General features: G+C 53.7%; 1 protein-coding gene across 1 annotated transcript; it reads left to right on the top strand.

Annotated features, from left to right (window-relative positions):
- The first annotated feature begins 525 nt into the window (after nt 1-525).
- On the top strand, nt 526-2540 carry POLR2M (RNA polymerase II subunit M). Its single transcript, XM_081965123.1, has 4 exons — nt 526-782; nt 860-1057; nt 1130-1277; nt 2000-2540. The coding sequence occupies exons 1-4, from the start codon at nt 691-693 to the stop codon at nt 2138-2140; spliced, it is 579 nt and encodes a 192-aa protein (XP_081821249.1). The 5' UTR covers nt 526-690; the 3' UTR covers nt 2141-2540.
- The last annotated feature ends 13978 nt before the right edge of the window (nt 2541-16518 follow it).

Here is a 16518-nt window from a genome sequence, read left to right as displayed (position 1 = left end):
TGTTACCAGTGACATACAAATCTGAGTTAAAAACAGGAGCTCCCGGGCTCCTCAAAACAAGAAACGCAGAGTTGCTCCTGAACGGCCCCCTTCAGTCTTCCTCTGCTGTGCTACACCGGGGAGGCAGCCCCTTCCGAGGGAGACGCCCAGGCGAGAGCTCCCCCCCCCCACCATGAACACATCTCCTCCCCACCCGGGAGCCCCGAAATCATCGTGCAGCCACCGCTTCCTTCTTTCGGGCATCTGCTCCATATCGGCTCCCAGGGGCGCCGGCGGCTGCAGGCTGCACATCCGAATCCGGACAACTCCGCGGGCGGCTCAACATCCAGCCGCGGAGTTTGGCCAGGCTGGGGATCAGCCGCTGCCCGCGGACGTGCGTGGGGAGCTGGACCCGTCGCCCGAGCTGGGCGTCGCCGCTGCCTGATCGGCACAAGGGGGCTCCGGTGGGCGGGGGTGAAAGCCCGGCTGGGCCGGCAGGGGGCGTCCTGCCCGGGACAGCTGGCAATCGGCCCAAGCGGAGGCAGCTCTGCGCATGCTCGAAACTAGCCCGCTGCTCCCTCCTCTGGGGCGCCGTAATTCCCTGGTCTTTTGGCCCGCTCGGCCGCCGTAAGCGGCTTCCGGCAAGATGGCGGCGCCCAGCAGGTGCCAGAAGAGCGCTGCCACTGCCGTCGACGGTCCCTCGTTGCCAGCATGGCGAAGCCCGAGCCTGACCCACTGAGCGGGCGGAGCCTCCCGGAGCTGCGGGAGATGCTCCTGCGCCAGGAAAGGCTGTTGGGCGACCGGTGAGGGGCGGAGGAGGGGCGGGCGGGGAGGGGCGGGCCGCTGCGCACGGACTCAGCTTCTGCCTGGTACCTTGCAGGGCGGTGGTTTCCCGGTTGCCCGACGGCGGCGAGCGCGTGCGCGAATGCGCGGCCAGGCTGCGGGCGGCGGTGGCGGAGCACGAGCGGCGGCGGCGGAGGAGGAGCGACGGCGCCCCGGAGGCGGCTCCCCTGGCGGCGGCGCTGGCCGGCCTCTCTCTGGGGGCTGCGGCGGAGGGGGCCCTGCGCGGGGCCGGCGCGTGAGTATGGCGGGGTCGGGCGGGTCCCGCGGGGTCCTTCTCGGCCCCTCGCTAAGCAGCATTCTCCCGCAGGCGGCGTGACGGAGCCCCCCGGAGGCAGAAGCGGCCACCGGAGGACGCGTCGGCCGCCCGGCTGCCCCCACTACGCCACGCGTCCGTGCGGCTGCTGCCTCTGGCCGAGTCGTTGGCCATCCAGGCTCGGCAGGAGGAGGCCCGGCAGGTGCGGACGGGGAGCGGGGCCCGGTCTGAGGCGGAGAGTCTGCGAGCGCGGCTGGGAAGCCAGGTTCCATCTCGGCCCGTCTCCCCCCAGCCCGCAGTGGCCTCCGTCTCTCGGGCGCTTTGGAGAGACCGGGAGAAGTAAGGGGAAGGCGGGAGTGGGGGTGGGGATCTGGTAACCAGAGGGTGGGAAAAAATATGCCGATTTGGTTAGTTAAATATAGTAGCGAATATCAAATCTGTTGCAAGCATCACTGCCTCTTTTCCCCCAGAAATGCTTCCTTTTGGAATATTTAAACTTCTTCCTCTGAACACCTTTGCTTTAACATGGCTCTATAAAGCCTTCGATGAAACCTCTGGCTTTATTTACTGTGATGTATCTGTTTTATGATGTGTGCTTGAACAAAAGTGCAAATGTCACAGTTCTGAAGTTGGGGAGTTACTCACCACTTCTCCATCCAAAGAAGCTTCCTTTGTCTTTGTGGCCTTCTAGCTGTCTCTCATTCTGATGTTCTTTTGATATCCAGATGTTTTCCAAGACTCCTCACTATCTGGCAAAACTCTCATTGTTTATTATGAATCCTCCTTCCTTTTTCCTCCCTTGCAATTTGCAATGTTTTTCTGAAAAGAGTTTTGATCTGTCTGCTTTCTTTGCAGTAACCTAATTTAGCTTTTGGTCTGACAACACTTCAAATGTCTGATGCAAAGTTTTCTCTCTTGTTGTAGGAGATGCAAGCTAAGGTCGCTGCCCAAAAGCTAGCTGAAAGGTTTGGGATTAAGACCGTTCACTCTAAGCCAGAAGGGCAGATGATGACTGGCTACCGAGAAGTCAGGGATGAAGAGGGAGACAGCTCATCTGAGGGTTGATTCCAAAGAGAACTGGCCGGCAGGCAAGAAACAGGCCTCACTGAAGAAGTTCTCCATGCTCAGAGCCCATTGGGAGTGTGCTTTGCCTGGGGGCAGCATCACTGTTGCCTAAAGCTGCTCAGTGTTGGGCAGCCTGGCTGTGGTTTGTGCTTGGCACAGCTCTCGAGTCTGACAGTCACTCCTCACAAGCGTTAGGAGAGAAGAGCAATGCCTGACCAAACAGCTTCCCAGGTGCTGGATTGAAGATCAGCTATGCAGGAGCAGCAGAAATTTTGTAGCTGCCTTGGGGTCTTCTCTGGTGAGGGTTGCTCCAAAACAAACACACTGTAAAAACACTGCAATGTTTTTTTATTAGAGTTGTTTCTACATTTTTTAAAATAAAATTTACATTAAAATTTGGCACTGTATGGATCTTCTTGTCTCCAGGAGGAGGAAAAAAGATTGTCTTGCATGAGGGTGTTTGTCTCTACTGCTGGGTGCAGGGAACACTATGTCCCACCTGCCCTCCCCAAATGGCCCTGAGGGAAGAGTTGGGGGCCTCTAGGTGGGGCCTCCGTGATGGGTGCTGAAATCCCACAAGCCTGATGGGCAGGCTGGTTTAAGAGATCCGGTGGGGAGAGTTGGACGTGAAAGGGGCTGCAGCTGTCCAGGCATTCATTCCGGAGGGATTTCTACTGCTTTCCTAACATTGGGGGGGGGGGAGCTGCTCTTGGCTAACAGGGAGGCCCCCCCAACTGGGTGGGGATTTTGTGGAGCTGAGTTTCAGATCTAACTTTTGCCCTACTAGCATTTCAGTGAGTGACTGGGGCACTTAAAGAGGTCTTGTTTGATCATGAGTGGAGCCCGGGTGACCCTAATAAAATCTTAAGTGCAACATAGTTCAGCCCACATGAATGTCTTCCAGACAAGAGCGCAGCCTTAGCGAGGTTTCTTGGGGGGGGGAGAGGAGGGGCTCCTCTGTCCCTGCCCTTTGTTATCAACCTGAAGAGTAGGAGAGTTACAGTCCTTTTCTATAATTTTGCTTCTTTCTTGCAACAATCTTGCCTCTCTCATTTACTCTCCCTTTCTGGCTACTTTTCCTTCCTTCCCACTGACTGGTTTGAAGTACTGGTGCTCCGGATAGGGCAGGGGACGGGGGCTTTTCCACTCAGTCTTTGTGGGGTTTTCCAATACATTCACCCTTCTCTTTGCAAGTGAACAGGTGCAACTTACCACAACAATGCCTGTTTTCTCCCACACACAAACACACATACAAACATACACAGAAACAGACTCCCAGAATTCCCCAGTCCACACGTTTTAACATTGCGAGGTTTATAAAACACTGCTCCAGGGGCCGCCTTTAGCTCTTCATCAGTTTTTCCAGGGGAGATTGGCCTGTCCATCTCTTAACAATCCTGAGTTACAACCAATCTTTGTTTTATTGTGAATTGTTGATAAATGCATCTTTGTATTATTTTGTTTTGCTTTTTTTATATAAAGGAAGAATAATTTCACTTAAACTCGTGTTGGAGTTTATTAATTCCTGATTAAATTGTGAAAAATATTTTGGACCCCTATTGTTCTTTTTCCCTCCATTCTAATTCCTCCAGATTGTCACCACATCAATTTTTGCAAGGGTTAGTGACAGTGGGTAATTAACTGTCCTCAGGTTGAAGGCACAATCATATGTCATGTCTTCAGGCTGCTCTTTTCCAAACCTAGCAGATTTTGCCCCTGGTGGCAAAGGGCAGGAATTTTACTGAAAGAAAACATCGAAGTTGCAAAAGAAATGAGAATATTAGTCAACGATTTGCAGAGCTAATCCCTGATAACCTTCTGCTAACTGACTTCAGAGCTATGTGGGAGCAACTTAAATAAACATCTGGATACCAAGTTCAGTCATCTCTAGTGACAAAACCCAGACAGATCTTTTGGGCTTGCAATAATAAATATCTCTGGGAAGCCTCCATGAATCAACTTTAAATCCCTGTTTTCAATTATTCTCATTTTAGAAAGACATCAGAATTAATTATCCATGGATAAAACCTCCTCTGAAGTTTATTGAACTTGGCTTTTTTCCATTATGTTCAATTACCATTTTTATTCAGAAGATACTTAATTTAGTTTTGCTTCCAAGATGGTAAGCTGTTTGCTCTCAAATTTTTACTAGGACTTTGGTGATACCATGCTCTGTCCCATTCTAATCTGCAAAACACACACACACACACACACACACACACACACACACACACACAGTTTCCTGGGATAAGGGAGGGTCAGCTATGCAACTCTTTCTGGCATCATACAACTCAAAAGTGGGAAAAGCTGTACCTAGTCAAGCCTCCAGGTTCCCAGGATTCTCTGTGGTGGCTGGGGAATTCTGAGAGTTGTCCCCAAAATCAGGAAGATGCCAAGGTGGGGCCCTGCCAGCTGGTGGTGCTTTGACAGACAAGAGAGCAAGGATAGAGGAGGAAGGCACGGCTGCCATAAAGCTCATCCGCACAAAGTGGATAACTTGGTGCTGAGTGGAAGGACAGCGAGTTTGTCATGGGTGGGATTTGGGGGTGGGTGGGGGTGTCCTGCAGGGTAGCCAGTTCCTTTTCCAAGAAGGGAACTTCTGCTTTTCAAGGCCAGTGGAGGGAAAGAGCTGTGAGCCAGTTCCTCAGCCTGCCCCCCGCCCAGCTGAATTAGTGCACCCCCTGATCACTCGGCCCGCTGTCCTATGCCACGCTGGGGCCAGCTGGACCAGACCCTGAGAAACACATTGAGTGCATTTCCCGATAGACGCCTCTCCCTCGCTAGCACCTGAGGGGCAGCTGCTTTGAATCCCTTGCTTGAGTTCCTGTGCAGCAGCCCAGCCCCAGCCAGCTTTGCACCACAGGACTGTTTCCATGCTGTAAACATTGGTGGTCTCTTGAAAAGAAAATTGGTTGGACTTACTGGGCACTTCCAGAGGAGCAGTTGTCATCCCTCGTGATAAGGAGGGAAGAAGGAAGAGCTTGAGATTAGCCAGGTTAAAGAAGTCAGCATTCAACAATTGGTTAAAGTAACACAACTCCCAGGGAAGCATCTACTTTTGTCACATTGGCTGGGAGTAAAGCTTTGCAGAGCTGGAGAGGCTCCATTGGGGCCTGGTGCCCCTAGGAACCTCCAGGTGGCAGAGCAAGAATGCTTGAAGAAGAGGGGGAGGTCTGCTCCCCTCACATCTCCCCACAATGCCAGAAGCTGCTCTTGGCCTCCTCAATCATAGCATAGCCAGCTCTTCACAATGCTTGCTAGATGAACAAGCCAGCTGTGAGGTACCAGAAGGTTCTGTCTTAGGCCCAGGACTCTTCAATATCTTCATAAATGACTTAGATGAGGGAATAGAAGGGGGAACGCATCAAATTTACAAATGACACTATTTGGCAGGACTACCCAACACCCCAGAAGACAAGCTCAGGCTCCAAAATCTTGACCGACTTGAACAATGGGCCCGATCCAACAACATGAAATTTAATATGGAGAAAAGCAAAGTTTTACACCTGGGCAGGAAAAACGCAAAGATACAAGGACAGATTAGGTGAAACCTGGCTCTAAAACAGTAACTGGGAGAGGGACCTTGGAGTCCTACTCACTTAAACATGACTCAGTGTGCAGCAACAATCAAAAAAGCTAATGTCATCCTTGGTTGTACGACCAGGCATGGAATCAAAATAACGTGACACATTAGTACCACTTCATAAAGCCTTAGTAAGACCACATCTGAAGTACTGCATCCACATTTGGTAATTACAAAAAAGATGTTGAGACTTTGGAAAAAGTACAAAGAAGAGCAACTAAAATGATTAAAGGCCTGGAGACTAACACATGAAGAACGGTTGCAGGATTTGGGTTTGGCAAGTCTAGAGAAAGGAGGACTAGAGGAATGTGATTTATTTATTTACTTATTTATTGAATTTATATTGCTGCCTATTCACCCATAGCAATTCAAGGTGGCTTACAGGATATAAAACCATATACAACCATATAAAATAATAAAAGTAATAAAAAGAATCAAATAAATTAATATAGTATAATAAAATCACACACACACCGCCCTGGCAACAGCAGCTCACACAAGACACGTAATGGCTCCATCCCGCTCTGGGTTCCCTAGGCATGATAACAATATTCCAGCATTTGAGGGGCTGCCCCGAAGAAGAAGGGGTCAAATTATTCTCCAAAGCACCAGAGGGCAGGAAAAGAAACAAGGGATGGAAACTAATCACAGAGAGAAGCAACCTGGAATTAAGGAGAAACTTCCTGACCGTGAGACCAATTAACCATTGGAAACGGCTTGGCTCAGACATTATGGGTGCTTCATCACTGGAGGTTTTTAAGAAGAAACTAGAAAGCCATTTGTCTGAAATGGTATAGGTTCTCCTGCTTGAGCAGGAGTTTGGACTAGAAGACCTTCAAGGTCCCTTCCAGCTCCATTCCGATTCTGTTCAGAAGCAGAGGACTGTCCAGGTGTTGGGCCAGTTCTTTCCCTGCCTGGCCAGCAGATGGCAGCAAACAAGCAGGTGTCCCCTTGCAGCTGCATTGAGGCCAGAGGGAGTGCCCCTCTCAAAGTCCCTCCTCAAGCAGGAAGATGTTTGGGGGTGGGGGAGGAAGCAACAGCTGCCCATCAGTTCCTGCCTGCCGTTTCCCCATAAGTTTGCCTCCACTTAGATTTTCAGCAAGTTTGAAGTCATACAAGCAAGAAGACAAACTTTTTGCTTGTTGGACTTAATCCTGGTCTCCTATTATATGCCCAGATATCTAGCCTCCACTCACCTGAGAAGACCCTCGAGCGCTTAGGAGAGCCAAGCTTGCCCTCTCTTGGCAGCGTGGCCCAGCCCTTCCCCAGCCCTCTTGGGCAGCCCTTCTGGAGCTGCAGCTTCCAGTGACCAGAGTGGCCTGGTTGCAGCAGCCTCAGCCTGGGCGCAGGGACCAGAGAGGCCCTGGGTGCTTTGGCTTGGCCTGTGGGATGAGCCTGACTAGGTCCAGGTGGAAGGCAGGCCCGGGGCATAGAAGCTAAAGGGACAGGAGTCAGCCGTGAACAGCCATTTCCTCCTAATTGAAGCCCAGAGGTCGGGCACTGGGATTGCCTAGGACATGCTATACCCAAGGAGGGACCTTTGCCTTTGGCTGCCCCTCAGTGGCCAAGGGCAGGTGGGAGACCTGGGCAGGAGTTTGAGTGAGATCCTCTGTGCTCTGCAGTTTCCCCCCACCCCTCTCAGTTCCCTGGGCCTCAAAAGCAGAAGGAAAGACATGAAAGCATCCATGGGATCTCTTTGATTAAGGGACTGACGGCCTAAATCACGTTCTCTGCAGCTTTGGCTGAGCCCAGTCCTTTCATCACCCAGGTGGCATTTTTGCTGGCTTCCTCTTCCTCCTTCGCTTGCTTTGGGTGGTTCCAAAACAGAAAACAGTTTTTGCCTGTCAGAGTTTATAAGCTAGCATCTGAAGACAATATTTGGGGGAAAGGAAGAGCATGAAGGCAAATAAAAGCACAAGAAGTAATGCCTTTTGATTTAGACATCCAGGTGGGGATGGGAGAGCTACTCCAAAGGTACCCCAGGCATAGGAGGGATGCCAAAAAGGTGGCAGCCCAGGAGGATGGCAGCTTATCAGAGTTTGGAAGCAAGTTCCAGGCAGAAAACATTACATTCTAAAATGTGCATGGAGGACATCTTCTTTGACAAGCAATCAATTTATAATTAACTCAATTGGAATTAAAAATTATTGTAGAAGAATGAAAAAAGCAGGGGGAAGATGTCCATTTGACAATAATGTAGTTAGACATTTGTAAAATCCTATATGCTGTTTGGAAGTACTTGTGTATCCATCAACAATTTCCCCTCCTGAATGGAGATTAGCAGCAAAGCTGATATTGGCTGCCAGAGGCTGGGGTGGGATGTGATGGGAAGGGGGTGGGGTGGGGTGGGGGCTGAATTACAACAAGGACAGCTTTATTTCTTTTGATGTGTCTGGATGCAAGCTGTGCAATGCCAGAGATGCTTAAAACTGCATGCATATTTCACTTTTTGAGTATTCGTAAATATACATGGTCTGTGTAAATGATGTTGAATGATTCTGAAGGGAAACAATTGACCACATAGCCACAGCCTTTTCCCCGTCTCTGAAGCAAAGTGACAGGAATGCCAGGGAGATCTCAGTCCAGGAGGGAAGCAAGTGAACCTCTAAAAATCTGCTGTTCTTTATTGTTTAAAAGGAAAAAGGGGAGAGGGAGGGGTCTTTCAGTTTCCAGGAGCATTGGGGGGGGGGCGTCCAGTCGTGGATGTGCAAAAGCAGTGTACCTGGTACATGAGCAGATGCCCTCGTTCGTGTACCAGGCCAGAGCCACAGAAAAGGCCAGTGAAGACGGGAGCCTGCCTCTGGTCCCAGAGGAGAGGGCAGAAGTGCCCCACCATTTGCAACTGGCTGACCACAGAGCTGGTTGGGTCCTGGCTGAGACCTTCCCTGCCCCCTGCCCCACATGGCAACGGAGCAACTGGCTGCCTGATCCTTGAGAAGGTCGGGTGTCATCTTTCAACGCCATGAGGGTGATGGCCAAAGCCCTTCTCCTCTTGTCTGCCTTGATGGATGGGGTGTCCCAGAGGTGGGGGCCACCCATCATGGGACCTTGTGGGATTGCGAAGGGACGCATCTCTCCTCCTCTCAGTTGTGTGTGGAGGTTCACACCTCCGGCTTCACCCGTCCCTCTCTTGCCTCAGCCGGCCCTTCAACGGGGAGATGGGGGGAAAAGAGCAACACTTCTCCAAGTGTTTTCAGTCAAAATCAAAGCAGAGGCTGGGGCTGCCTGCCGCCCCTCCATGGTTGTTACAGATGTGTTATTTCAGCAGATGCAAATTATGTTAGGAAGCTCCCAAGCCAGGGCCAGGAGGAAGCTGGAAGGGGGAATGAGAAGAAGAGGGATGGCAGCAGGAGGGCCGAGGGGAGGCCTTCTCCGGTCTTCTGACCCAGGACAGAGAACCCAGCTTGGCAAGGGGCACCACCAGCAGTGGCTAGCTGGAAAAATGGCCTTGATGGCCCCTCAGGACACAGGGGGCACTCGAGGGAGGCCTGTCTGGGAGGGACCCCTGCCCGCTCTCACTTCTGCCCGCTCTCGCTTCTGCCCAAGCAAAAGAGCCACGAAACCATTAAAAGCAGCCGAGGGGGGGGGGGCAGGCCTTCATGAGGGTGTCTGAGCTTGGCAATGGGCACCTGCTGCTCCCACCAATTCACTCTGGAGCCGCCCTGGGCAGACGCTGCCTTTCCTTTGGGAGGCACCAGGCCTCTTAGGTCAGTGGTTTGAGGCTCTATGGACCTGATCCCCTTCAACTGGCGTTGGCCCTCGATATGTTGGGCCAGACGATGGCTGGGTTTGAAGAGCGGGAGGCTGCCACGTCCAGAGCATTGCCAGCCCCAGCCCTGCATCCTTCTCCATGCTGCTTCCATGCCTGTAATGGGATCAGCCTCTCCTCCAGGAATCTTCCCGCATCACTACATTTTGGCACCAAGTGCTGTTTCCAAACACGCCGCAGAGCCAATTCACGCCGCCAGTTGACTGCCGATACAAACCCGCACAATCGTTGTGTGTGCATTTTGCAGGCGGATGGACTGGCATGAAAGTGCTGGAAAGATTATTTTTTATATCAACATAAAAATGATCTCACTTGTATGTAAGCAGAACAAAGCACCGCGACAGGACAAAGAGATTGAAATGGTTTGAAGCATAAAACTGTATGCTTTGCTAAGAAGGAACAAAATCAAGAAAATCACAGAACGGCAATGATAGACGTTGTCCTTAAAAGTGCCCATTTGTGCATCTGTTCCTTTGTTTAGGCTAATGCCAACCCTGCAGCACTTCCCAATCCGCTGAATGGCAGCTGAGTGGGGGTCCCTCCCAGGGAAAAGGCAACAGCAAAGACAGATTGGGGGGGGGGAGATTGGGGAGCCCCAAGCCAGACAGCTCAGAAGATTCCAGTCCATCCATTTGTGGTACAGAGGACCAAATTTTTCAACTTTCAATTTCCAAACATTAGAGGTGCTCAAAAGTTGTGACGTGCCTTGAGGATTGTAACGATATTTTGGTTACTTTAATATAATTTAGATGTGCTTGGTAAATAATTACATGAATATAACTTTTTAACGTTTTGTTAGTTACATGCAGGGTCTGTCCCCAGAGGCCGAAAGAAAGGCTTACAGCCTCTCAGGCATAATCCTGAGAAAGAGAACAGGCTGACTCGCCTGTCGTGTCCTCAGCCAAGAGGGCCAACACCCCAGTCAACCAAGAACACGGAAGAGTAAAGGCTGTTGGGTTTCATTTGGGCAGCTCCTCCTGGCCCTGAGCAACCATTAGATTCTCCTCCTTCTCTCCCTGCCACTTCCTGAGCCAGCTGCTCTGGGGAATCTATGCCCAAGCAGGGAAAAGAGCTCCGCCCTTACCCCTGAGCTCCTGCAGCAGATGAAGGGGGGAGGGGGGGCGAAAGCAGTGCAAACTCCAGCCATGCTGCAGTGGGGACCTGGTAAAGTACAGTCCTGCCTGGGGATCCAGCCACTCAGGGGGCATTCAGGGGTCCTGGGGAGGCCTCTTTTCGGAGACCCTCCTTGCAGACCCTCCTGGCAAAAGGGCCAGGAAACCAGTTGCCTGGAGGGTGGTGAAGGCAGTTGCTGTAAAGGAAGGTGGGGAGGGCAGGTACGTTAAAGAGGAGAGGAAGCAGAGAGGGCAGGACAGCTCCAGCTGCCCAGCTCTACGCATCTCTGGGGCTGCTTAACTCTGTCTCCATCCAAAAAGCATTTCCACCATCCACACACTCTGCAGAAAGCCCTCAAAGGGGGCTCCTGCTTCGCTTCTCTAATCCACGAATACTTTTTAATCCTGACACCTGCAAACCATTTCATCAGATTTTACAATTAAGCAAGAGGGATGAGGGGGCCCCGGGGGCTGCGTTCCCAGTGTTTGGATTGTAAATGATGGAAAAAATCCCTCTTTGTTATCAGATCTTGTAGTTATTTGAAGTTTGGTGCCCTTTAACCTTGGAGGCTGACACATCATTTATCAATTCTCTGCAAAAATGGTGGCGTATGCAGGAGAAAGGCTGCCCAGGGCCAGAGATGCCTGGCTCTCCTCCGTGAACACCTGCTGGTAAAAGAAAGCTCGGGCGGAGGAACCGGAGGGACCCCCATGGCCAGAAAGCATTTGCCTCCTGGGCAGCTTTGCATGGGGTCTGATGCACGACAGGAGGGAAGCCAGGGACCCCTGAGATGGGCTGAGCTTCAGCTGCAGAGTTAGCACCACCATCTCCTTGACTCCCCCCTCCCCTTGGGTGCTGCCACTCCTGCTGGGCGGTAGAATGTCCAGCAGCAGAAGGTGGGGAGATGCAAGGGACGCCTGGCGATGGCCAAGCCTGGCAGGCTTTCCCCTATGTGGGGGGAAACGCTCGGCCTCCTGAAGACAGAGTGGAGGGAGTGGCATCGCTGCCCACCTGATCGAAAATGAAGAAGAGAAGTTTCTGTTTATCCGCAGACTCATCCCGGCTTGGTAAACCTCTGTCGATTGAATAATTAACTGGTGAAATAATTCTGCACCTTCCCTCGAGTGGCCAACTGGCTTTAAAGTCAAGAGGAGAAGTGGGAGCTTGTTGGCTTTTCTTATCAAGAATTCCTCCCAGGGACTTGTTTCCCTTCGGTTCCATTGTTACAGGCCAAGATTTCTGTCCTGACAAAAGGAGATTGTTCTCAGTCGCCTCCCCCTCGCCTTCCCCCCTCTGATCTGGGGGAGCTGCTTGGAAGTCTTTGGAGATGGACCTCTCTGCTGCTGCTGCTGCTAGCAAGAGCCAAGGGTCAGAGATGGGGAGAAGGGCCAGAACAGGCGGACCCACCAAATGGACCCATCGTTGCCATCGGCCCCTGCTGTGCCTCTTTGGACAGGAACAGGCTACTGGGGTGGGGGGTTCCCTCCCTCCCTGGGGTAGATTTGCCCTTCTGGCCTTGGCGCCTGTTCAAATGCTGCTGATGGAGAGGGCTGAGAGGCGTGTGAAATAAGCAGTTGCAATGGGACACGAGATGCCCTTTTGGACACGGTCATGGAGGGATGCCAAGGAAGTGCCAAATCCATGGGGCTTCCAGGATGGATGCCCTGCCAAACTGGGAACCGCCAACTGCTCCTGGCTGGCATTGAGGGCATGTGGGGGTGGGGTGGGGGAAGCCTGGAAGAGAAACTGGCTCAGCCTGGCCATGCCCGGGCCTCTCACGCTTGACTGCCCCCCAGTCAGCACCCACCCATCCCGGGCCCGGGGGAGTTCCCTTCCCGCTATTCAGGGAGTTCCCTCTGGCCCATTCCCCAGCGGCACAGAGGCAGCCAGTCTGCAGGCTGGCATCTTCCCTTGGCAGCATCTTGCTTGAAGGGCAGAACCCCCTCCTGAGTGTGGTCTTGCCTGGGCGCTGAGCTGCCCACCCCCAAATCAGCAGCTCCTGCTTTTTTTCTGCAAAAGGTGGCTCTCTTTGGCCCTGCTGAGGCTCCCCCACGGCCTGTGAGCCAAGGATGGAAGCCTCTCGAGTGCAACAAGAAGGGAACGGAGGCAGGCCGGTGGGGCAACTCCAAGCAGGGCAAATGGCCCCTAATCAGCAGCCATCGGCTGTATCTCGCGGAGTCCCAGCTGGCTGCTCCCTCCAGAGTTCGGCCTTCTGGGCTTGTGGACGGCTCTGCTCTCCTTCCCGTTTGCCTAAACTTGCTGCGGGGGAGCGACGGCTGGTTCTTGGTAGCCTGAGCAGAGCTTACAGGGAGCCTGCACCCCCTCCCTCCCTGCAGCCCTCAGAGGCCTTTGGAAAGCAGCTCAAGGGGGGCTTGGGGGGGACTGAAAGAGCCCCCACCAGGGGAAAGCCCTCATTCCCCCTCCCCCATGTTGCTCATGGCAACTGATTGAGCCTCCCGTCTTTCAAGGTCTCCTCGTGACAGAAATGGCAGGTCAGCCAGGAGCCCAGAAGGCTTTGGAAAGCCCCACCCCACCTCCAGGCTGTCATTCCCAGATTCCAGGGCATTGGCCTCCTTTTCCATGGGGGAGGGGAGGGGTGGATAATGGTTGGCCATCCTCCCCCCCCCCCGCCCCCGGCTTCCTGGAATTGGCCAACCGGTGGGAGAGGGCAAGGCTGCTCCTCCATCTGTTCTGGGGCCTGTCCTGCTCCTGATCCGGTGGGCCTCCTTGTCTTCCCATCTCCCGGATGCCTCCTCCACCCCCAGGAAGGTGGTCCCATAGCCTGCAGGGTCTCCCCTTTGAGGCAACTGGAAACCAGCACTGACTGCCTTGCTGAGTGTTCACTGCAAGACCCACACCCGCCTCCTCCCTCCCTCCCTCCCTTGACCTGTGGCCTTCCTTTCCCCTCCTCTTGCCCAGGCTTGGTGGGGTGTCGTGGATATGTTCCTTTTGGGGCCTTCCTCTGAATGGGGTCTGGGAACGGGTTGGAGATTGCAGGCTGGCCTTCTGCCCATGGCCATGGGGGGGGGACTTCTGAAGAGAGGGGCTCTGGAGGGCCGTGGGAGCCCAGAGTTTAAAGAAAGGAGATTTTGGGAGTGCCAGCTCTGCTTGGGTTGCAAAGGTCACAACTGCTCACCTTGGCATAATTCAGAATTATGAACAGTGGGCCATCTTTCTCGCTCGATCCAGGGAGGGAAGCCCAGCACCACAGAACTCCGTCCCTCCTTTGAAGAAGGCCAGTAGCTGGAGGAGAGGCCCCAGCCCTACCCTGAGCTCTCATGATGAGCTCCCTAGTGCCCAGGCTGGGTGGGACCTTTTCCTGCAGACCTTCTTAGAAACGTAGCCTTGCACACGTTGACTTCCAGGGGTTTGCAAGAAGAACATTCCCGAAGTCTGCGTGGCTCTTGTCCGCTCCTCTCAGGCATGGAGCGACTGGGGCCGAGGCTGACCTTCCAAGGCCCCCTTATTTAGCCATGGCGTTCCCAAGACCTCCGTTCAGTGGATTTGATCCTGGCAGCCTGTGAATGTTGTTCCTGCTGGACTCCCCACCATCTGCTTTGAACTTCTGGCTCTCCCATGCCAAGCCAGTCAAGAAGATTTATTATGGTGCTGTCGTCTGAGGGCCATATTTTATGCTGTAAAAGGATATTCACTTGCAAGGAGCATATTCATCTTCTTGTAACCATTACTGAATCCTGAAGGGAGCTACTGGGAGAAATCATGGACTCCAGCAAGCTTGCAATCTGGCCGTCCTCAGGCTTAAGGATCCAGCAGGAGCCTTGAAGGCAGTCCAAAGCCTGCAATCCTTCCAGTCACCCTGGTTGAGCAGATGCCCCTTGCAGGAGTCCATCCTTGGAGGCCGGCTCTTTCTGCGGCCGAGAGCTCCCTCGAGAGACCCCGCGATCTCTGCAGAGATGGGCAGCCAAGGAAGGGAGGGCCTCTTGCCTCTGCTCGCCCATTCTGCTTCCTGAAGGCCCACGGTCAGCGGAGAGCCCAATCCGAACAGGGGGAGCTGCTGCTTAATAATAGGAGAGTGGATGGGCTCAGACTTCTGCTTCATTGGGTGGGATCTGAATTGGTGGGGCTGGAGTGGCAGGGTGGCTCCTTCTCTGCTGCTTTCCTGTCCCTCCTTCTGAACCCCCACCCCACCCCCACTCCCCCTCTCTGGCTCTCGGTCCAGAAGGTGGAGGGGAGGCTGGATGGGGCCCTTTGGATTTTAAAGCCATCTTTGTTCCAATGAGTTGCTGTGAAAGGAAAAGACAATGCTTGCTTACGATGTTCCTGCCTGCTCCAGCTTTCCTTCAAGGCAGACACTGGAGGAGACTCAGATCCTTGGACCTCCTTTCTTTTGAAATTTGGCTCAGCAGAGGCTTCAAATCAGGGGCTGGTGGGGGACCAGAAGCCTCACGGCAGCTGCCGTTGGATTTAGAGGTCAGTTGCAAAGCATCCCAGGCCAGCCCTTCAAGCCCCAGGACCTCTTGGGCTCATCCTGGGCTCATCCTGGGCTCATCTTGGCTCATCAGCTTAGCCTTCTTCCTGCATCTCAGAGAGGGACCCGTGTTTGAGTGTCTCCCAGGGACAAAGACTTGGGTTGCATTCATAAGGCCATCAAAAGGCAATGAAAGCATCTTAGGTCATGGGGACTCTGGACGGAGGGGCTGCTTACAAGCCAAGCCAAGAAAGTTTGGAAGGCCAGGTGCCTCCAGAGTGGAGCTCTGCCCTGTGGCCTTCTCCGCTCCCACCCCCAGGCCCCTTGAAAGGCCCTCTGCTGCTTTTCGGGTCAGGCACACCTTTCCGTGGAGAGGAGCCACGGCTTCCCCAGGGAAGGCCTGTGAGGACAACTCTCCCCGAGGAGGCCCAGCTGGCCGGGAGGCAAACGTCCCCGGAGGGCTGGGAGGGGCGGCTGGGTGCTGTTGTTGCACAACGTTTGTGGTGCTGGCAGGCACACAAGCCATTAACATATCAAATGCAGCAGGACTGGTAGGAGAGCCTGGGAGGGAGCCGCCTGGGCCGCCCTTCCTGGTCTTGGCTCTCTTTAGAGTTTTTGTTTGGCAAATGGACAGATTGCAATGGTGCCTTTGAAGTGGATGGTGTTTGGATAGCGTTTCCTCTCCCCATTTATCTAGGCTGAGGAGCAGCTGCTCAGAGGCAGATGGAAGGGACAGAGTCCTCCAAAGGCACCAGGGGCTTCTCCGAGTCCAGGCCAGGCAGGCACAGGAGGCTCCCGAAAGCACCAGCACCAGCCTCTTGGCCTGGCCTGGGCTCCTCGGCTGTTGCCTGACAGGCCTTCTCCCCCGGGGTTCAACCGCTGGCAGGGCCCTCCCCCGGCTGAGCGGGAAGGGCCCCAGGGGGCTCCGGAGGCCACGATGGGGCCTTGAGGGGGAGGGGGAGGCCCCAAGGGTGAGCCCAGCTGCTGGCGGCCTTGGAGCTGCCTCTGGGCTCCTCTGCCTCCCTGGTCCTCATGGGCCCCCGAAGGCCGGTGGGGGTGGGTGGGGTGGAGAAGGTTCGTAGCCCTGGCTCCTCCACAGAGGAAAAAAGACCACCCCTCCCTAAGGCCTCGTCCAAGCGTCCTGCAGAGAAGGCCCACTTGCCTGCAGAGGCCAATGTTTCACTTTCGCCGATAGCTTAACTTTATGGCCACAGTGGGTGAGGATGAGGCTCATCGCCATTCTAGAGCTTTCTTTTCTAAAATGCAGCTGCAATAATAATATTCCCTCCAAAATCTCTTCTCCCCCCACTTCAGGTCTGAAAGGAAAATACTGCTACCGAGAAGAAGGCCTCGGACGGGCCCTCTCGGGCTCCCAGCAGGGGAGAAAAGGGACAACCCCTGTAAGGAAAATGGGGGTTTTCTTCTGGGGGTCACTGCTTGCTCCTAAAACTGTGTGCCAGATTTTAGGTGAACTCAAGAAACTC

This window comes from Natrix helvetica, assembly GCF_964273705.1.
Source record: "Natrix helvetica genome assembly, chromosome: 12".
Classification (NCBI taxonomy): Eukaryota; Metazoa; Chordata; class Lepidosauria; order Squamata; family Natricidae; genus Natrix; species Natrix helvetica.
The sequence above is the reverse complement of the archived record's forward strand: the minus strand, read 5'-3'. Positions and strand labels throughout refer to the sequence as shown.

Coding starts and splice junctions, on each gene's coding strand:
- POLR2M (XM_081965123.1), top strand. CDS start 691: ATGGCGAAGCCCGAGCCTGACCCACTGAGCGGGCGGAGCCTCCCGGAG. Junction 783..859: donor GAAAGGCTGTTGGGCGACCG/GTGAGGGGCGGA, acceptor GGTACCTTGCAG/GGCGGTGGTTTCCCGGTTGC. Junction 1,058..1,129: donor GCCCTGCGCGGGGCCGGCGC/GTGAGTATGGCG, acceptor ATTCTCCCGCAG/GCGGCGTGACGGAGCCCCCC.